At 57.8% G+C, this 21440-nt stretch overlaps 1 protein-coding gene across 4 annotated transcripts in view; it reads right to left on the minus strand.

Annotated features, from left to right (window-relative positions):
* Positions 1–7271: 7271 nt before the first annotated feature.
* FLT4 (fms related receptor tyrosine kinase 4) overlaps positions 7272–21440 on the minus strand; it is a 46320-nt gene continuing 32151 nt past the window's right edge. For 2 of the 4 annotated variants that reach the window (XM_024247110.3, XM_054556675.2), the window contains exons 24-30: positions 20285–20396; positions 18541–18640; positions 18052–18157; positions 16937–17085; positions 15489–15609; positions 14551–14636; positions 7272–9174 (exon numbers count right to left, since the gene is read on the minus strand). In XM_024247110.3, the coding sequence (XP_024102878.3) occupies positions 8976–9174; positions 14551–14636; positions 15489–15609; positions 16937–17085; positions 18052–18157; positions 18541–18640; positions 20285–20396 (873 nt within the window). In that variant the 3' untranslated portion in view covers positions 7272–8975. Of the gene's footprint in view, positions 9175–13385; positions 13819–14550; positions 14637–15488; positions 15610–16936; positions 17086–18051; positions 18158–18540; positions 18641–20284; positions 20397–21440 lie in introns of those variants that run through there. The other 2 variants (XM_054556677.2, XM_054556676.2) reach the window with 2 other exon arrangements.

Raw genomic sequence — 21440 nt, forward strand, 5'->3', positions numbered from 1 at the left:
GTGGGTGTGTGGGGGCTGTGTGAGGGTGTGTGTGGGTGTGTGTGTGGGTGTGTGTGGGGATGTGTGTGGGTGTGTGGGTGTGTGTGGGTGTGTGGGTGTGTGTGGGTGTGTGGGTGTGTGGGTGTGTGTGGGTGTGTGGGTGTGTGTGGGTGTGTGTGTGGGGTGTGTGTGTGGGGTGTGTGTGTGTGGTGTGTGTGTGGGTGTGTGGGGGTGTGTGTGGAGGGGGTGAGTGAATATGCATGCAAGTGTGTGTGTGTAAGATGGACAGTGAATGAGAATGAGTGTGCATGTGAAGGGGAGTGAGTGTGGGTGTGAGCTTGTGGTTGTGTTTGAGTGTATGAATGTGTGTACAAGTGTGTGTGTGAATGAGCGGGAGTCAGTGTGGGAGAGTGAGTATGGGAGGGAGTGTGGATATGCTTGTGTGTGTTTGAATTGTGTGCAAGTTGTGAATGTGTGTGTGGGGGTGTGAGTGTGAAACCTCTGCCGCCATCTTATGAGTGTGTCTTGTTGCCTTTAGGGCTCACCTAGATAACCCAGGACAGTCCCCTCATCTCACAATGACGCCCCCAGTCAGGCTGCCGAGACTGTGCCTGCTGAGCCTGACATTCTAAGGTTCCAGGAGCTGGGGCGTGGATGGACCTGGGGCCTGCCTTACCCTCCAAGTGCTGCCCCTTGAAGGCCAGGCCAGGTGAGACTTCCAGGGTGGGTGTCAGAGTCCCCCCGGCACGGGACAGGGGCAGGTGGGCAGCACCCTCACGTCAGCCTGGGCCTTCCTGCCACTCCTGCTTGCGGCCCCTGCTGGCGCAGGTCTGCCAAGACACTAAGAAAGTGCTTGGCACTGTCTGCAGACGACACGGTCAGCCTGTTCTGGGCATCTTTTGGGCCAAAACAAACACGCACACCTTGCCACTCCCACGGAGTGCAGGAAGAGCTGGAGGGTAAACAAGCACTTTGTGGCTCTGGGGAAGGGGCCAGATACTGAATTTGGGGCCACTTGAAGGACCTCAGGGCCTTGGAGCAGGGTACTCAGCCCCTGGGTGCTCCTGCTGGGGGGCCTAGAGGCTCACGGTGCCTCCGCCCGGCCTACACTTTGGCGGTGCTTCCGCAGACACCTGTGGAGGGCTGTTCAGGCGGCAGACGCCCACTCTGATGCCCCTGCCATGTCCCCATTCTCTGTCTGATGCCCTGTCTCTCTCTGAGGCCCCCACTCTCTGTGATGCCCCCTCTCTTTGATATCTCTCTTTCTCTGGTGCCCTCTCTTCCTAATGCCTTGAGTACATAAATTATTAAGCAAACTGGTTGAACTCGGGATACCCATGCCTCTCTGATGTGGTCACCTGGGCAGGTGAGTGCAGCTCCCCGCCAGAGCAGGCATCCTTGGTGACTGTTCATTGCCACAGTTTTATGGGGCCCCTCTCTGCCATTCTCTGCTCTCCTGGGATGGCAGCTGGCTGCCATGTGGTGTCCTGGTGGCTGGGCCCTGGTTAGGTTAGCCCTCCACGCTAGAATGATTTGGGCTTTGGGAGGGGTCTGTGGTGCTGTTCCAATAGAAACTGCTCTTCTTTTTATGTCTAGAGCCAAAGCCTGCAGGCGCTGGACCCCGGCCCCGAGGCCCCCTTCCTCACTCCTTCTGAGCAAACTTTCCTACCCGAAGGTGGGGACCAATGGGCAGCCCTGGTGGTGTCAGCCGGCACCCTGCGTTTCCTGATGGTCCTGGGACCCTTTTTCAAGGGTCTCGTAGGGGCTCCTGGCCATAGCCTGGTCTTGACCCCCAGCCCCGGCCAGCACAAACCCCAAGTCTCCACCTAGGGAAGTCTCCCTGGCCAGGGCCACCAGAGCGGCCAGCAGCAGCGACCCTCCACACTGCCCTGAGCGGGCCCCACAAGGACAGGCACCTCGGCCAGTCCCAGCAGGGACTCTGGGCTTTCTCCTGTGCCAGTAGGAAGTGGTTTGGTGGGGTGTGGCAAGGCCCGGCAGGCAAGGCCAGACCAGGGAGTGCTGCTGTGCTCTCCCAGGAACCCTGGCTCACCTGCCTCACAGAGGTGTGCAGCCCTGCCCAGGGTTGCCCCATGAATCCCTGCCAGCTCCCCCTCCTCAGCCCCTGTCCTGCTTCCTCGTGGCTCAGCCCCATGGGCCCTGGGGCACTGGGCAGTGTCGTGAGCATATCCAAGTGCCCCTCTGTGGCACCGTCCCCGGGTCAATATTGATCTGGCTCTCAACCACTTCCTTTTGCCCCTTCCCTATCCGGGGCTCCCACCCACAGGGCCCTGCTTGGGGAGGGGGAGCAGGTGCTGTCGATGTGGTTCCTGCCTTGTGCGTTCAGGGCATTTGGTGAAAGTGACGGAAAAGTTGACCCACGTGGCTTTAAGCAAAGACTGAAATTCCAGGAACGACTCTGCCTCCAGGGAAAGGTTGATCTAGGCTCAAAGGATGTCACCAGGACCTCATACCTCATTCTTCCCTGCCATCTCTCAGCTCCTTTTTTTTTGAGATGGAGTCTCGCTGTGTTGCCCAGGCTGGAGTGCAGTGGTGCAATCTTGGCTCACTGCAACCTCTGCCCCGCCAAGTTCAAGTGAGTCTCCTGCCTCAGCGTCCTGAGTAACTGGGACTACAGGCATGCGCCACCACCCCCGGCTAATTTTTGTATTTTCAGCAGAGCCGGGGTTTCATCGTGTTAGCCAGGATGGTCTCGATCTCCTGACCTTGTGATCTGCCTGCTTCGGCCTCCCAAAGTGCTGGGATTACAGGCGTGAGCCAGCGTGCCTGGCTTCTCAGCTCCCATTTTTTAGAGAGTTGTCCTCCTTGGAGTGACAGGCTGGCAGCGAGCAGTGCCAAACCTCCGATACCAATTCGGGCCCAGGCACACAAGCACTGGTGCTATCCCCAGGGCCCTCCCATGAGGCTTCACCCCACTGCTCCAAGGACCGTGCTGGCCACAGCAGCAGCAGCAGAGGAAACATGGTGTCTCATTAGGTCCCACTTCCCTGCTTCAGTCTGTTCAGTGAGGAGGGAGGCTGAGGAAGGGGTGCTGGCAGGGATTCATGGGGTGACCCTGGGCAGGGCTCCACACCTCTGTGTGCCCAACAGCACTCCCTGTCCTCTCCACCCCAATACTATTCCATTGAGGAATGCACTCCAGTCCCCAGAGCCCCACCGTATCCAGGGACTGAAGTGGTTTCCTGAGTGGAATGGCACTGGGGTGAGAAGGGCATTCTCACCCTCACGATTTAGAAGAAACACAGCTCAGAGAACGTCAGTGACCGGCCTGCAGTCCCCTGGCAGTCTGAGATGGGTCTGCACGGTGCCCAAGCCATGCCCTTCACACGCCTAGTATCCCCAGGGGGTGGAAAGGCCCCTCCGTTGACCTGGAAGGCACAGCGTCCTGTGCTCCCTCCACGTGCCAGGGCTGGGAGCAGCCAGGCAGGGGTGAGAGTTGGGGGGTCAGACCCAGGGGAGGTCCCAGCCCAGACTCCAGGCCAAGATCCCACCACGGCAGAGATGCACTTGCTGCCGTCCCAAAGCAAGGCCCCTTCCGAGCACTCCCTTCCATTACTGCTGCCTCTCCGTGGAGACACCCGGCTGTCCCTAGGGGAGGCCATGTCTTTCTCAGGGGAGCTGTCTCCTTCCAGGGCCGGCAGTCCTGTGTGGCCCTGCTGCCCACAAACCAGCTGTGATGGAGCTCCTGGCAGTGCCTCAGAGCAGCCAGGGACGGGAGGGACCCTGGGAGCTGCCTGGCTGACTCCACCCCTGTGTCCCACGGAGGGACAGCCCAGGCTGCCAAGGATGCTGCCCCCAGGCATGTTCCGAAGCCCTTAATCCTCTCTGTGTGTGGCCGCTCTGGGCTCCCCATCAAGCCCCAGTTCAGCCCCTACATCCTCTAGCCTCCCTGTCCACCATCAGGTTTATGGCACCCTTGGCCACCCATGGCTCGGGTGGAAAGTTTAGGAGTTTCTGCTTCCCTCTTTGGGTGCGCCCCTGAGGGGAAGGTGGTGTCCCCCACTGGGCCCAGGAAGGGGAAAGGGTCCCCTCTCCCTGCGGTGGTAGCTGCAGCCAGTTACTCCTCCAGAGCAGAACAAGGGTGGGGGGAGTGTGGGGGCGCGCGCTTGCTGACCTCAGACACCTCCCAGTTTGCCCTCGGGAGGGATGCATTTCCCCCATGCACATTGCGTTGAGGCCGGGCTCACATTTCTTACAGTCCTGGCAGCTGGGAAGGCCACGATCAAGGCGCAGGCAGATCCAGGGTCTGGTGAGGGCGCTTCCTGGTTTCCTGACAGCTGACTTCTCACACGGTGGAAAGAGGGCTGGGGAGCTCTCTGGCCTCCTCTTGTAAGGACACTAATCCCATTCCCAGGGGCTCCACCCTCATGACCTGCTCACCTCCCAAGGGCCCTGCCTCCTAACAGCATCACACTGGGAGTAGGGTTTCAACATGTACATTTCAGGAGGACACAAACCTTCAGTCCGTCGGGCATATGGGGGATGGGTGAGGGCATGTGTTAGCTGGTGCATGGGTGGGTGGGTGAGTCAAGAGGGGCTCATAGGCCCCTGTTCACATCACTTGGTCGGAAGGGGGCTTTTACCTGGGCGTGGTCACCCCCAGCACCACTGGGGCCTTATGACTTTTATCACCAAAGCTCTACAAGGTGGCAGTCATGAATGAGAAACTGAGGCTTCGAGGGGAGGTGCTGGGCTCAGGCTCACCAGCTGCAGGGTGCCACGTCTCATACCCCATCCTCCGCTCCCAGCCCTGAGGAGCCCTCAGAGCCCAGCCTGCCCCAGGCTGTCTGCCCAGTGGCAGAGGAGACCCAGGCCTCATTTAGTGGTTGCCAAAGGCACAAAGGCAGCCCCCGCTCAGTGATGCTGTGGTCCCCTCCCTGAATCCACATGCAGAGATCAGGGGTGGAGATGGCCCCAGTGACCTGGGGACTGGCCAGCACCGTGGACACTGTGGCTGATTATCTGGGCTAAGCACACAGCTTCAAGAGTCTACCTGGAAGCTAGGCACAGTGAGCCCCTGTAGTCCCAGCTACTCAGGAGGCCGAGGCAAGAGGATCACGTGAGCACAGGAGGTTGAGGCTGCAGTGAGCTATGATTGCACCCCTGCACTCCAGCCTGGGTGACAGAGTGAAACTTCGTCTCAAAAAAAAAAAAAAAAAAAGTCCATTTGGGCCTACTGGGGTGGAGTGGCCTGGAAGTGGTAATGGGGTGGGGATGCCGTCAGGGGAGATGAGAGGGAGGGGAGCCTGTGTTGGTGCTGAAAGCTGCTTTTTGAGTTCCCTCCTCCCAAGCATAATGAGCATCTAGGGCAGGAGCTGTGTAGGCCCCTCCCGGGGGTCCCTCTGATCTCCTAGCCTGCCAGCACCCCAGCGGCCCCTCCCGGGGGTCCCTCTGATCTCCTAGCCTGCCAGCACCCCAGCATCCCCTCCCGGGGGTCCCTCTGATCTCCTAGCCTGCCAGCACCCCAGCATCCCCTCCCGGGGGTCCCTCTGATCTCCTAGCCTGCCAGCACCCCAGCATCCCCTGCAGACCCTGCTGCTGCTCGTGTGTTCTCCCTTCTCTTCTGGGCTCTTCCTCCCATGTGGACCTTGGTGCCTTCCCAGAAGTGAGAAAGCCACAAAGATCCTCGGCTGGAGTCAGGCTCTTCGTCCCCGTAACGTCCTCCCAGCCTGCCTGACACTTTAGCTCAACCCTTCCTCAGCCAAGGACGCCCAGGGCCTCAGGTGAGGTGTCGAGGGTGCAGGTCCCAGGGCTGCTGTTGGAGAAGACCCCTGAGGAAAGGATTTTTTCCCAAATATCCGATGTGGATGTCTGTAGGATTCTGCACTGGATTCAGGCACCAGAGGCCCAGCTAATAATGGAGCTCCTCTTCCAGAGGATTTTCCAGAGCCATCCTCGTACCCCTGGGGCTGCCCCCTGCAGACCCCACCAAGCTCCTTCAAGATCCCTCCTTCTGAGAGCAGACATGTCAGTCAAAGACGTCAGCCCTTCTCAGAATGCCCCTCTAGCCTTCAAATAAGAAACAGGCCCAACTCTGGACTCCCAGGCCCTAGGGCCCCTGTGGCCTCCTGTCCCATCTCCCACTTCTCTCCCTTGCCTGTCCTTCTGGTCTTCCTCTTTGCTCTTCTTCACTCCTCACAGCAGGGGCTGCGGTTTGTGAGTTCCAACTCCAGGGCCTAGGACCACGTGTGGCTTTGAGCAGCCACCCAGGAGCTCTGCCTGCTGGATGCAAACGCCAGGGCCTGAGCAGTGCCCCACACCGAGGGGCACTGGGGACGTCAGCATAGAATCAACAGCATCAAAGGACATTCGGGCATGTCCTGGGCCCCAAACCTCCCCCAAGCAGGTGACGAAGGGCTCTTGGCAGAAATGAATAGAGTGAAGGGCTGGGGTGGAGGTGGGGAGGCATAGGTGAGCGGTGGCACCCAGAGAAGGACTGGAGCCTGAGAGGAGAAGGTGAGAAGGTTCTTGGGAGGCAGGAGGGACCAAGGGGCCCTCGCGGTGGGTGCACACTGTAGCCTGGTGTGACTCCTCCCTCCCCACTCGCTGGCTGTTTCCATCCACACAGCCTGGAGTGAGTGGTGCTCTTGGGTGTGAGAGGGCGGCTGGGTCCTGCAGGGACACTTGAGCCCAGCCCTGAAGGTCCAGCCCAGGAAGGACCAGAGGAGCCCAGAAGTGTGAGCGCAGCCCTGCTAGGAAATGGTACGGGATGGGAGCACGGAGGTGTTTCAGTTCCCAACACACAGGGGCATACTTTGGGCTTGGAGAGCCGCTCAGCCCTGGGCATGGGGGGACACCCTGTTAGTGGACACCTGGGTTGACACCTATGTCAAGGTCAGTGGCTAAATTCAGTCAATTATGATGGAAAGTTAAAATGTCCAAACCCAGTCTGGACAACACAGTGAGACCTCATTTCTACAAACCAACCAACCAAAACAAAAAAAGCGGCCGGGCGCGGTGGCTCACGCCTGTAATCCCAGCACTTTTGGGAGGCTGAGGCCAGGAGTTCGAGCCCAGCCTGGCCAACATGGTGAAACCCCATCTCTACTAAAAATACAAAAATTAGCTGGGCGTGGTGGCAGGTGCCTGTAATCCCAGCTACTCAGGAGGCTGAGGCAGAAGAATTGCTTGAAACCGGAAGACGGAGGTTGCAGTGAGCCGAGATCACGCCACTGAACTCCAACCTGGGGAAAAGAGCAAAACTGTCTCAAAAAAAAAAAAAAAAAAAAAAAAAGTTCAAACCCAGTGTGGAGGCTGTTCTGTATTCCCATTTAGATTTATTACAGAAGCAAAAACAATAAAAGCAACACTTCCGTCCGCAACACACACAAAGACTGGCATCAGATTTATTATTATCGCTTGTTAAATATTTTCGATCTTTTCTCAGAACATGGTCTAGAAGGGCATAGTAGGTTTTTTCCCGGTGGGCAGTGAGGAGAAGGGAGCAGAGGTGCGCGCCAGGGGCCAGGCTGGTCCTCTGCAGAGAACAACCTCCAGATCCTCCTAGGGAAGCCCGACATGCCAGTCCCACATTGGACGACATGCAGAGGAAGGGGGAGGCCCACGGGGACGACGAAGATGACCGATCCATGCACTCAGCGTATCCTGGAGTAACGTGCAGTCGGGGAGGTGGGGAGGGGAGGGTCAGCCGAGCAAGCCCCTGCTCGCTGCGCGGCGCCTGTCCTGCAAGCGTCTTGTGGGTGGGTTTGGGGAGTCAGGGTGGTGGTCAGTCTCCATGGTTCTAATGCGGGGACGCGGGTCTTTCTCCTGGTGAGATGGTTGGGCACCGTGAGCTGGGATAGGGGTCCTAAGCAGAATACCTCCAGCCTTCAGGGGATCTCTCGGCTGCTCCTCTGGGAGGGCGGCATTCTGACCAGCCAGGGTGCTGATGTCAGGCACAGGGCAGGAAAAGGCTGAAGGCAGGGCCCCAGAACGTCCACTGAGTGCTGGGTGGCATAGGGCAATGCTGGGTGGTCCTTTGTGCCAGCCCCGAGCCTTCCCGAGTGGATCCCACAGTGCTCATCTCTCATGAGCTGGTTCACGGCTTGGGAGGGGCCGCAGGTGGCAGATCCGGGCTCTAAAGGGAAGAACCAGGCCGACAGCTCCAGACCCAGGCTCCTCGGAGTCTGGGCCAGGTGGGATAGTGGGGGCCTTCTCCAGAGGCACTGACTGCTCTGCCGGCCTTGACCTGGGGCGGGGGTCAGAGTCAGCTAGACTCAGTGCAGCTGTCCCTGGGCGCCTTCCAGGCTGAACTCAGAAAGCAAATTCTTCTCAGCAGCTGTAACAGCCTGTGAAGTTCTGTGAAAAAGACCTGCAGACTGGCTCTCAACACCCAGGCACAGGTGTGCGGGCTGCCTTTGTGTTGCCGGCGTGTCATTCATACTGGTGGCCACCCCAGGGGCTAGTTAGCTGTTTGGTCAGGCCCAGAAGAGGACCCTGCAAATCCCTTGTTTCTTTGAGATGGAAACACAGCCCCTCCCTTCAACTGTGCAGGGGCGGGTGAGGCCAGCCAGCCCTCGTGGGAAGAGTTGCCGTGTGCCTGAGGAGGACACAGCGTTTGGGAGACCTCCGCTCTGATATGCTATCACTGTGTGACTCCCAGACCCACAGATTCCTCGTGGGAAAACAGGGACCAGGCCACCACCCAGTGTGATGAAAGGACGTCACCAAAGAGACATTCCCGTGGAAGTGCTGGCCCCGGGACCAGCACCTGCGGATGCTGAACTAAATGACATCTGAATCTCAGGGGGAGGGGCCGGGGCAGCTGGAGCGTGGCCCTGGCCAGTCGTGGTGACAGAATTCCGGGAGCCTTGGGCCTGGAGTCCTGCTCTTCCTAGCTGGGAAGCCTGCAGAGAGGGAAGAGGACACTCCTGTGCCACCAGAGTTAAACCAGATGAGTTCCCAACCTGGGCCTCCAGCCCTCTGCCCGCCCTGCCGGGCCTGAACCCCCAAGTGCTGGGGGTCTTGTCCGATGCTGCTTAGTAGCTGTTGTCTGTGAAGAAAGTCACGCGGGCAGATGGGGAGCAGTGGTCCTCCTTGCTTGGCTCCGACAGCTCCCCATACTCGCTGTTGTAAAACACCTGGCCTCCTCGGGCCCCCCGGTCAGGCCGCCGCCGCCTCCCTTGGGAGTCAGGGTGTGCCCTGGTCACATCCACATTCTGGCCAGGTCCTTTACAGCTGCCAAGACAGGGAAGGTGGTGTTAGTAAGAGAAGAAGGCCGGGTGGTGGGTGGTGCACACTGGTAATCCCAGTACTTGAGAGGCCTAGGCAGGCGGATGGCTTCAGGCCAGGAGTTAGAGACCAGCCCAGGCAACATGGGGAAACCCCGTCTCTACAGAAAATACAAAAATTAGCCAGGCATGGTGGTGCACGCCTGTGGTCCCAGCTAAGTGAAACAATTGCTTGAGGCCGGGCGCAGTGGCTCACGCCTGTAATCCCAGCACTTTGGGAGGCTGAGGTGGGTGGATCATGAGGTCAGGAGATCAAGACCATCCTGGCTAACACGGTGAAACCCCGTCTCTACTAAAAATACAAAAAATTAGCCGGGCGCAGTGGCGGCCGCCTGTAGTCCCAGCTACTCGGGAGGCTGAGGCAGGAGAATGGCGTGAACCCGGGAGGCGGAGCTTGCAGTGAGCCAAGACTGGGCCACTGCACTCCAGCCTGGGCAAGAGTGAGACTCCATCTCAAACAAAAAAATTGCTTGATCCCAGGAGGTGGAGGTTTCAGTGAGCCAAGATCGTGCCGCTGCACTCCAGCCTGGGTGACAAAGTGAGACTCTGACTCAAAAACAAACAAACAAAAAACAAGGAGGGACGGGAGCCCTGTCAGGGTTTGATGGGAACCACCAAGGACCCAGCGGAGCACGGGATGTGTTCAGACTTCAGAAAACACACACAGACTAGACTCAAACAGCAAAGTGGATCGATCTGATTCAGCACTCACTGGAGCTCTGTCCCTAGCCTGGACCCGAGACTGTGAAGAATGTCCAACTTCATCCCCCAACCCAGTTCTCACTCTGTCTTGCCCATCTCAGTGAACGGCACCAACATCCCCGCAGCCGCTCAAGCCAAGCACCCTGGGGTTCTCCTTGCTTCCTCCTTCCCCTCACTCTTCATACCCAATCCATCCAGAAGTCCTGTCCACTCTAACTCCAGGACACATCCGTGCATCTCCATTCCTGGCCCCTCCTGAGGAGCCAGCTGCGTCCTTGCCGGCTCTGTGACATCCTCCCACGGACTGCTGTGCTTCGTGGTCCACCCTTCAGAGAGGTCCTTCAAGTTACACTGTGTCATTCTCCTCCTGACACACCCTCCAACGGCTTCCTGCCACTCCACGAAGCAAATCCAGGCCTCTCGTCTTGGCCTAGGAGGTGGTTTCTGCCCCTGCCCTATCATGCACCATCCTCAAGCACTCGCTTTCTTTGCATTTTTTGAAGATGTTGATTTCTTGTTTGGTGCTTTGCATGTTGCTACTGAAAACTCTTGACTGTAAGTTTAAAATATTAGTTCTTTTACTGTTTGCATTTTCTTCCTCTGGGACTCCCAATTTTATATATATTGGATCTTTTCTATTCCTGTCACTTTCTTTCTGATCCTTTTGCCTGTTTCATTTTAGTTTTGTTTTCCTCTTTTCATGTCCATCCTCTGTGTCTGCCACTATCAGTCTGCTCATACATATTGTCCCTGTTGTGCCCTAGTTTTAGAAAGGATTTATCGGGGTTTTTCCCCCCAAAATGGGGTCTTGCTGTGTTGCCCAGCCTGGAGTGCAGTGGCACGATCATGGCTCACTGCAGCCTCAACCTTCTGGGCTCGAGCAACTCTCCCACCTCAGCCTGCCCAGTAGCTGCTACCACAGGCATGGGCCACCACACCCATTTAATTTTTAAAATTATTATTTGTAGAGACAGCGTCTCCTTCTGTTGCCCAGGTTGGTCTCGAACTCCGGGCCTCAGGTGATCCTCCTGCCTCAGCCTCCCAAGGTGCTGTGATTACAGGTGAGAGCTGCTTGTTTCCTTATATGTTTAATTCATGTTGGAGCATTTTGTTCATTTTCCCGTTTCTTTTAAACAATTGTCTACTGGGAAGTTTTAACTCTAATGTTCTGTCTTGTTCCTATAACTTTGTATGGATGGTGCTTTTTTGGGGGTTCAGGATTATTCATGTTAGGATTTCCTACACCAGAAATAGCCACTTCTCCTGTGGATGGGACTAGGGATTTTGGAGGCATCCTACATTCCTTCACTTAAAAGTACCACCTCAAACCCATATCTTTGGCATCATCTCAAGTTCCTTTGAGTGCATTCTTCCTTCTGAAGGCTCATACATGTCCCGTATCATCCTGCCACCAGGGGCCAGCTAGTCTCTTACCCAGAAGAGCTAGGCCCTCCACTGGCTCCATGCAGCCACGCTGAGTGACTGCAAGCCCAGTTTGCTGATCTCCTTCCACCCCAGATGCAGGTGAAAAGCCACATCTATAGGCACGGGCTCTGGCATCCTAAGTGGGTACTGAGGGGGCTGGATGGTGTAACCCAGGAGTGAGGAGGTGACCCCCCATGGGGCGACTGCCGACCAGTGGTTAACAGGAGACAGCGAAGGACTAGACAGATTCCTCCTTCTTCTCCCCACACACTCCCCAAGGCACATTCTCTCCTTGCACCTGTTTGCACAGCATTCTGTATGCCAAGCGGATGCACCCGCCAGAGACCTGCGGCACCTCTTCTTGGCTCATCGTGAACAGAGGACAAAAAACAGTGCCCTCTGCTGCCGATATAGGGTGGTGCAGTTTCTCAAATGAACAAATCCATCATGTGTCTTCTTCTGACTTCTGGATACTATCTTGCTTCCTTAGGACCCATATCTTCTGGAACTTTCTTCTTCCTCTACCACCAAGCATCCAAGGGTCTGCACTCTCTTCTGGTTTGCTGCCCTTTCAGAAGCAAGATGGCTGCCCAGTGCCTCGGGCTTGACAAGGGAGCTCTCCTCGCAGCCCCGTCTCCTCCGTCACCCCCGGGTCTGTGTTGCCACATCCCCAAGGAACTCGTCACACTCTCCTCTCATGGGACGGCCCTATCTGACTCTCCCACCGTGCAGGTCCTGGTGTTGAGTCCCCAACTCACATTTATACGGAGTCTGTCTCCTAGCTCAGCCACAGGCTCCTAGGTCACTGTCTCCTAGCTGAGCGGCCTTCTTTGATCTCAAGGAGCTGTGCTGTTTCTCGAAGGTGCGCGAAGGTTTGAATTTACGTGGCGTTCATCCTCTACTATACCTTTTACTTAATTACCTTGTTTTTTGAATGTCGAAATGCTGTTTGGTGAAGAAAAATTAGCCCAAAGCTATTTCCGTAAATGTGACCACCATTAATTTTCCAAAACCGGGTACTAACAGAAGTCACCTGATGAGCCGGGCGTGGTGGCTCATACCTGTAATCCCAGCACTCTGGGAGGCTGAGGAGGGCAGATCACTTGAGGCCAGGAGTTCAGGACCAGCCTGGCCAACGTGGTGAAACCCCATCTCTACTAAAAAAAAAAAAAAAAATTAGTTGGGCGTGGTGGCACACGCCTATAATCCCAGCTACTCAAGAGGCTGAGGCAGGATAATCACGTGAACCCAGGAGGCGGAGGTTGCGGTGAGCCGAGATCGCACCACTGCACTCTAGCCTGGGTGACAGAGTGAGACTCTGTCTCGAAAAACAAAAATAAAAATAAAAAATAAAGTGAATCTTTTAAGCAGACACTAAAGTCTTTGTTTAAATCTATATCCTTAAAAGTTTCAATGTTCAAATTGGCCGACACTGTTTTTCCCCTGGCTATCATGTTGGGTAAATGGAGTTCACTTTCTATCTGGACAGGCATATGTGGGTATTTCTCTGTTGTCAAAATACATCCCAGCCTGTGGGTGAAGGATCACCCAGGTACTGAGGCAAGAGACTGAAGGCACAAACTGTTTCAGTATAATAAAGAAAACAGTGGCCGGGTGCGGTGGCTCACGCCTGTAATCCCGGCACTTTGGGAGGCTGAGGTGGGCGGATCACGAGGTCAGGAGATCGAGACCATCCTGGCTAACATGGTGAAACCCCGTCTCTACTAAAAAAAAACACAAAAAAATTAGCCGGGCGTGGTGGCGGGCGCCTATAGTCCTAGCTACTCGGAAGGCTGAAGCAGGAGAATGGCGTGAACCCGGGAGGTGGAGCTTGCAGTGAGCAGAGATTGCGCCACTGCACTCCAGCCTGGGAGACAGAGTGAGACTGCCTCAAAAAAAAAAAAAAAATACATATATATATATGTGTATAAAATAAAGAAAATAGAATAAGAATAGTCATAATACAAATTAGATATAGAGATGATCATGGACATTATCAATCATTAGTATAAACATGATTAATTAGCTTTTAATATTACTCTTTGATGTATTACTCATATTACCAAGGAATAACCGGCGGGTATAGGATCAGGTACTGAAGGAACATTGTGAAGGCACGAGGTGAGCCCTCTGTCACGCCCGCATAAGGGCCGCTTGAGGGCTCCTTGGTCAAGCAGTAACGCCACTGTCTGGGAAGGCACCCGTTACTTAGCAGACCATGAAAGGGAGTCTCCTTTCCTTGGAGGAGTCAGGGAACACTCTGCTCCACCAGCTTCTTCTGGGAAGCTGGATATTATCCAGGCCTGGCCCGCAGTCATCCGGAGGCATAACCCCTCCCTGTGGTGCTTCAGTGTTCACGCTCCTTGTCCACTTTCATGTTCCTCCTGTACTCCTGGTTCCTCTTTGAAGTTCGTAGTAGGTAGCGGTAGAAGAAATAGTGAAAGTCTTCAAGTCTTTAATCTTTCTTATAAGTGCAAGAGAAGAAAACGCTGACGTATGCTGCCTTCTCTCTCTGCTCGGCTACCTAAGAGGGAAGGGCCCCCTGTCCCATGATCATGTGACTTGCTCGACCTTATCAACCACTTGGATGACTCACCCTCCTTACCCTGCCCCCTTGTCTTGTATGCAATAAATACCAGCGCACCCAGCCATTCGGGGCCACTACCGGTCTCCATGTCTTGATGGTAGTGGTCCCCCGGGCCCAGCTGTTTTCTCTTTATCTCTGTCTTCTGTCTTTATTTCTTACGCTCTCTCGTCTCCACACATGGGGAGAACACCCGCTACACCCCGTAGGGCCGGACCCTACACCAGCCAGTTCAGATTACAGTATCTATCCGGCTTCTGGAGCCATTGGGTGAAGTTCAGGGGTTTTGGGGCTGGGGCGGCCTCCCCAACCTGGAGGAGAGTGTGTGTGCCCTGGGCATGGTGGGTTACGTGTGGTGTCAGAAAGACACAGCATCTGAGCTCTGTCAGATGACAGGGAGGTGTTGGGACCAGCACCCACATGGTCAGCATGTGACAGGGATGGGCTCCTGTGGTGGAGTCTCAGGGCAGCTCACTTTGAACACGCAAAAAGGTCATAGGGAGCCATGAAAGGTTCCAGGACGAGGGCTGGGCACACCCAGGCCCCAACCTCCCTCCTCCAGGGGAGGGCAATGTGGATACCTGCAGTGCAGGAGGCTCATGAAGCCCTTACCTGAAGCCGCTTTCTTGTCTATGCCTGCTCTCTATCTGCTCAAACTCCTCCGAGGCCAGCACCATCCCACTGTCTGTCTGGTTGTCCTGTGTGGAGAGGACAAGCCAGGCTGTGGGTCCCGCCTGAGGCCCTCCTGCAGGGCAGCCACCCCCAGCCAGGAAAGCGGGACATGACCCTGCGGTGCGGCTGACCTAACACCTGTCCCTGGGAAGCTGAGCCGGAAACAAGGCGTCCGTTCCATCTTAGGGTGAGGGTCACAGGCCCCTGCCATGGAGGGAGACACTGAGGTCGGGGGGCTGTGTGTGGCCCGTGGACACCTCATACTAGGGGACCTGCATGGTGGCTAAGCATATGCTCAGTGTGTGAAAGAGCAGGAGCTGTGGGAAAACCAGGGACAGGCCTCACAACCTGGCAGCTCATGGTTCAAAAAAATGATCAACGTGAGGCTGCCTCCCGGTTTGGGGGGCTTTGCTACCCTTCGACTGTGGATTGGTGTGGTTTTTATTTTGAATTACACGGGAGGGAAACTGCGATCTTTTCAGAGTCCCCCAACATCTCCAAGTGGCCCTGGAGGCAGGAACCCAGGTCCCTGTGGTCTGGCCAAGGGCTCCCATGGGGCCCATCTGCCCAGCGCTCACTGACCAGGCCCAGGACCCCTGAACCTGCCACCGAGGAGGAGCTGTCCTTCCACTGGGGTTTCTACGCTGCTGAGGAGGGGAGGCCTCGTGTGGGGGTGACGAAGGCACAGGACAGAAAGCAGCTGTGAGTCGTGGCATCGCGGGAGGGCCCAAATGAGCCCAAGGCTCTCCCTGGACTTGCACTTTCAAAGGACAGTTGTTGGGTTCTGCCATTTGCCTTACGAATTCCTGACGCTGCCTCCCCTGAGGCGGCCCCAGCCCTGACCCCAGAGCGCAGCCCCCACCCTTCATGTGAAGTACCACAGAGGCTTTGTAGGTTGTTGGGGTCATGGGGAATTCCTCAAATGTCTTCATCCTGGAGGAACCACGGGTCTGAGCCCCTCTGGCCAGGCACCCGGGAAAGGACACCCAGTTGTAATACCTGTGGGGAGAAATCAGAAGGTGCTGAGGAATGCGCCGCAGCAACCCTCCTCGAAGTTCTCTCCGCCGTCCCTGTGCCTCCTCTTCTCCTGGAAAGGACCTCCAGCCTGGGGCAGGAGTATGGACGGGCCTGGGTCTGAGTGCTGGCAGGGGCTCCTCCATGGGCCTGGCCTCAGATGTCTACCCCACAGCCCCAGCAGCAGGGCCTGGGTGTGCACCCCCACCCTGGGCTGTGTTTCCTCCCAAGTCCACTGCTGAGCTCTGTGATGGGAAGTGAGGGGGCATCCAGCTCCGTGTGGCATGGAGCTCCTCCCGGGAATGGGCTACCCTGGGTCAGCCAGGCAGCCCTGGGGCTGCAAGCCGCCGACTGCCCTGCCCGTACGTGGGTGCACTAAGGCACATGTTGAGGGGTTTGTGGAAGGAGCCTGGCAGAATCCAGCTAACTGTTGTTGTCCCCCAGGCCTAGCCCTGCCATATGCTAGGGCAGAGGGACAGGATGCAGAGCCTGCATCTCAGCAACACTGCTGTGAATGTGGGCAGCACAGCCATCCTGAGTGTGAAATGCCAGGGATAAGAGGGCCTGGGCAGAGTTCTGGGAATTAGGTTACGTTCTCCTCCTGACCATACCTCACAGTCGGAGACCTTCCCTGCTCCCAAGGACTCTTGGGGACTCACACCCAGACTAATCAGTGATTTAGATAATCAGAGATTCCTGGGAGGAATCTTGGCCCAAACGCAGTCCACTCCACCTCTCCGTGAGAAAAAGTACCCTTGCCGGGCGCAGTGGCTCACGCCTGTAATCCCAGCACTTTGCTGGGAGGCCGAGGCGGGTGGATCATGAGGTCAGGAGATCGAGACCATCCTGGTTAACACGGTGAAACCCCGTCTCTACTAAAAATACAAAAAATTAGCCGGGCGTGGTGGTGGGCGCCTGTAGTCCCATCTACTCGGGAGGCTGAGGCAGGAGAATGGCGTGAACCCGGGAGGCGGAGCTTGCAGTGAGCAGAGATGGCGCCACTGCACTCCAGCCTGGGCGACAGAGTGAGACTCTGTCTCAAAAAATAAATAAATAAATAAAAAGTACCCTTGATGTTGGGGTGAGGGGACACTGGTGGGTGGACAGGACTCAAAAACAAGCACGCGGCCAGGTCACATGGCCTTGGAAGGACGCTGCAGTGGGTCATTTAAAGCCACTCTCTGCTCTGAGTTCGTGCACACCGGTCTCTGACATTGCGTGATTTGCTTTCCCCCGATGACGCAGAGGGATAAAATGCTCCTTGTCCACATGGCTTTCCCCACCCCATTCCTGGACCTGCAGGACAGCTGACCTGGCGGCCAGGCTGTGGCGCTGCAGGCTTGGTGGGCTGTCCTCAGCGTCAGCCTGGACGATGTGTAGGGCCATGGTGGACACCTGCGAGAAGCTGCCCTCTTCTGAGCTCTGAGAGCCGCGCGGGGCCATGCAGACCTCGTCTTCCTCCTGGCGGGAACAGGAGAGGCAGCCAGGCCAGAAACCACCAGCCACTGCCCTCAGCCCTCACCCCCGCACTCAGCCCTCGCCCTGCCCTCAGCCCTCGCTCTGCCCTCGGGACTGCTTGGGCCCCAACCCCTGAAATAGGGTCCTAACAGATCATGCGGGCATGTGAGTGCTCCAAGGAGGAAGCGAGCTCATGCCAGAAGCCGGCGCATCTCAGCCGTCAAGACAGATAAGGGGTCCAGGTAGCAGAATGCTGGCTGTGCCAGCCTCGCTAAGTTCTCCCAACAGCCCTTCCAGGTACATTTATGGATGAGGCAGGTGGGGCAGGCTGGGGTTCAGCTGGATCATCCCTCCTCCAGTCCCTGGCTGAGCCGGCAGCCTCAGGAACTCGGGCCAGCACTTCCTACCTTCTTCTTTGGATGGAACTAGACCCACAGCACCCATTCCAGTCCCTAAGGCCTGGGCAACAGGCCGCTCCCTGGTCCTTGCTCCAGGCCCCACCTTGAGCTGGGTCACGAGCCGGCTCCATCCCCCACCCTGGAGGAGCACCACGTGGGGAGGGAGAGATGTCAGCACACACAGGTCAAGGGTCCGTGTGCTCAGTGGAGTGGAGGACAGAACTGGCACCAGGTGAAGGAATGCATCATGATGATGCCAGGGAGATGGGGCTGTCTCGCAGGCCGGGGGGGACCAGCCTAGGTTTCCCCTTGGGCAGGGACAGGCTCTGACTATCCACACAGCACCTGGAGCAGGCAGCATAGGTGTGCAGTGGGTGTGTGCTCAACAGAAAGATGCAAGGGTGCAGGGACGAGGTGTGGGTAGGGGCCCAGGACTGCACCACCCTAGCCTAGCAGCTGAGAGGTGGGCAGAGCCTAGAGGGGCTTAGAGGGGCTTAGAGGGGCAGTTGGGGCCAGGGACCCAGGGCAGGGGCCAAAGGCCGTAGTAGAACAGGGTGGGGAAGGGGCTCACTTGCAGACCCCTGCCCTGGAGCAGGTCCCCCAGGATCTCCACCAGCTCCGAGAATGCAGGTCTCGCCTTGGGGTCTCCGGACCAGCAGTTCAGCATGATGCGGCGTCTGCAGGATCACGTGGGCTGCTGGACTGCACGCACCCCACCCCCGCCCCAGCACCTTCAGTTCCCCAGCCTTCCTGGGCCCTCTCACACACTCTGCCCTCCTCCTGACACGTCTCCCACTCTTGTCCAGCTACCCTCGTTCCCCCTTCAAGTGTTAGCCCAGTGTCCCCTCCTGGTGATGCTTTCCCTGAACACTCAGCTCTGTCTGTTCCGACAGCACCCGGCCTTCCCTCCTGGTGCCCATCGCAGCTATCCTACAGACCACCCGTGTGTCTTGAGGGTGGTGCCCAGGCCTGTCCTACTGGCCCTGGCTTCCCTGATGCCACCTTCTCATGGACACAACCCCCACGCCCCCGATGCTTGCTGCCCCCAACACCTGCTCACATGGCGGGAGTGGCCAGCTCCGGGGCCCTCATCCTTGTGCCGTCTCTCAGCTGCTGACAGAACTCCTCATTGATCTGCACCCCAGGGTATGGGGAGGCCCCTGACAACAGGAAGGGGAGGTGGGTGGGGAGCAAGCCTCCTGCGGCTCAGCCCAGCCCCCCAAGTCACCCCGTCTTGTCCCTTCCCCAAGTCACCTTGTCCTGTCCCTTCTCCAAGTCACCCCGTCCTGTCCTTTCCCCCCGTCACCCCGTCCTGTCCCTTCCCAAGTCACCCCGTCCTGTCCCTTCCCCCCAAGTCACCCCATCTTGTCCCTTCCCCAAGTCACCCCATCCTGTCCCTTCCCCCCCAAGTCACCCCATCCTGTCCCTTCCTCAAGTCACCCTGTCCTGTCCCTTCCCCCCAAGTCAGCCCGTCCTGTCCCTTCCCCAAGTCACCCCATCCTGTTGCTTCCCCCCCAAGTCACCCTGTCCTGTCCCTTCCCCCCCAAGTCACCCCGTCCTGTCCCTTCCCCCCCAAGTCACCCCGTCCTGTCCCTTCCCCCCCAAGTCACCCCATCCTGTCCCTTCCTCAAGTCACCCTGTCCTGTCCCTTCCCCCCCAAGTCACCCTGTCCTGTCCCTTCCCCAAGTCACCCCATCCTGTTGCTTCCCCAAGTCACCCCGTCCTGTCCCTTCCCCCCAAGTCACCCCATCCTGTTGCTTCCCCAAGTCACCCCGTCCTGTCCCTTCCCCAAGTGACCCCGTCCTGTCCCTTCCTCAACTCACCCCGTCCTGTCCCTTCCCCAAGTCACCCCGTCCTGTCCCTTCCTCAAGTCACCCTGTCCTGTCCCTTCCCCCCCAAGTCACCCTGTCCTGTCCCTTCCCCAAGTCACCCCATCCTGTCCCTTCCCCAAGTCACCCTGTCCTGTCCCTTCCCCCCCAAGTCACCCCGTCCTGTTGCTTCCCCCATCCGTGGTGGGGTGGAGATGGCTCACCCGACTGTGCTCTACCTCGGACCTGGGCAATTTGCTGCCCTCCCCAGCTCTAGTGCATTTGGTTGAAAGAGGACTGTGCCGCCTGCTTGCTAGGGGTGCCAAGAGCATCCACGCACTGGCGACACGGTAGACGTCATGGTTACCGGATCATCAGCGGCGGGGGAGCCGCCTGCAGGCAGTTTCAACAGAGCCTCTCTTGCCTCTCGTTGCTTCTCCTGCTGCTCCCCCCAACCCCTGCTGCTCCCCCCAACCCCTGCTGCTCCCTGTCCTGGACTGCTGAACTCCCTCCTTGGGCCCCTCTAGCTTACCCCAGCTCCCACGCCTCCTACACTCTTCCTGCTCGCAGTAGCGTGGATCAGTTGCCACTTGGTGACATTTTAACTGTTTCAACTTCACTGCCCTACCCTGGCCTGGAGACTTCATCATGCTGGCAGCGGGGCCTGAGTTCCCACATGGAGCTCTTGGAGTAGGCACGTCCGCTGACTGGGCACTGGGCTCCCTCTGGGGCTGCCATATGAACAGGCTCAGTCCTGGCCCAGGCTTCAATGTGCACCCCACAGAGGGTGGCCCACGTTGGAGGCAAAGTCCTCTCGGAGGCTGGGCCTGGCTGCGGAGAGGTGGGGGACCCTTGGTGGCCCACAAACCATCTGCTTCAGAACGACCCGGCACACACCTCCAGGTGCCCAGTCCCTCACTCCAGCAGGGCCGGAAGTGTAACCTGCCGCCAGTGACCTCGCCTCCTCTCCCCACCGGCACCCCATCCTGCACTCACCCAGAGAGAAGATCTCCCAGAGAAGCACCCCAAAGGACCACACGTCACTCTGCGTGGTGTACACCTTGTCGAAGATGCTTTCAGGGGCCATCCACTTCAGGGGCAGCCGGGCCTGGGGAGACAGAGGGAAGCGTGTCCCGCTGTGAATGGGGAGACGGAGGGAAGCGTGTCCTGCGGTGGGTGGATGGGAAGTGAGGGCTGAGGCCAGGCGCTCTGGCATCCCCTAACAGGGCCCTCTGCCTGGGTTGAAGGTATCTACCTGCTGCTGTTCTCCTGGGCCTGTCTGGGCCCCAATCTCCCCGCAAGCAGGGGAGGGGTATCGGGGAAGACTGCACGCCTTCCTCCAGCCCTAGACCTCCAGCCCAGCCTCCTGATGAAACGCACCCCTGCACACTCTCACCATCTCCCCCGACAAGCGCGCTCTATCCACTCACTGTCCCCACCCTAGAAGCCGGGCCATCACTCCTGACGCCCTCCTCCTGGGCTCCTGAGGCATCTCCGCCATCGGCTGTGTCTCTCCCTCTCATGCTCTCCACCTGGGAGCCCCGAGGGCCAGGGCCCTTCTGGACTGGCCTCTACCTCCACCCCAGCACCCCCACTCCCCTCTCTTCCCAGCTTACGGCATCAGGGAGGTTTTTGTAACTGCAGACGACCTGACACTTCCCTCCAACCAGCGGCCATGCTGGGCTGGATGGCTCATCAAGCCCAGGCCCTGGGCCCATCCTGCTCCTCCCCCTCCCTCTGACACCCTTCCTCCCCCAGGGGCGGAACCCTGACCCACCCTGGAGGCTCATCCAGGCACCTGCTGCCCTGCCTGAGCTCCACTCACGAGGCACACTCCGCCTCCTGAGTTCCACATACTGCACCAAGCTGGTCCATCTCCAGGACAGACGCCATGCAATGCTTTGCACACTCAGGTCCCATAGAGCGGGCCCTGGGAGTCAGGGCCCACCGCATGGACCAAGGCACGGGGCAAAGACAATCGGAACAAGTTCCAGTCGGAGCACTGGGGCCCTGCCGGTCAACTCCCATCTCCACTTCCTTTCGGAGCACTGGGGCCCGCTGGTCAACTCCCTTCTCCGCTTCCTTTGGAGCACTGGGGCCTGGCTGGTCAACTCCCATCTCCACTTCCTTTCGGAGCACTGGGCCCCGCTGG

This window comes from Pongo abelii, chromosome 4 (genome assembly GCF_028885655.2).
Source record: "Pongo abelii isolate AG06213 chromosome 4, NHGRI_mPonAbe1-v2.0_pri, whole genome shotgun sequence".
Lineage (NCBI taxonomy): Eukaryota > Metazoa > Chordata > Mammalia > Primates > Hominidae > Pongo > Pongo abelii.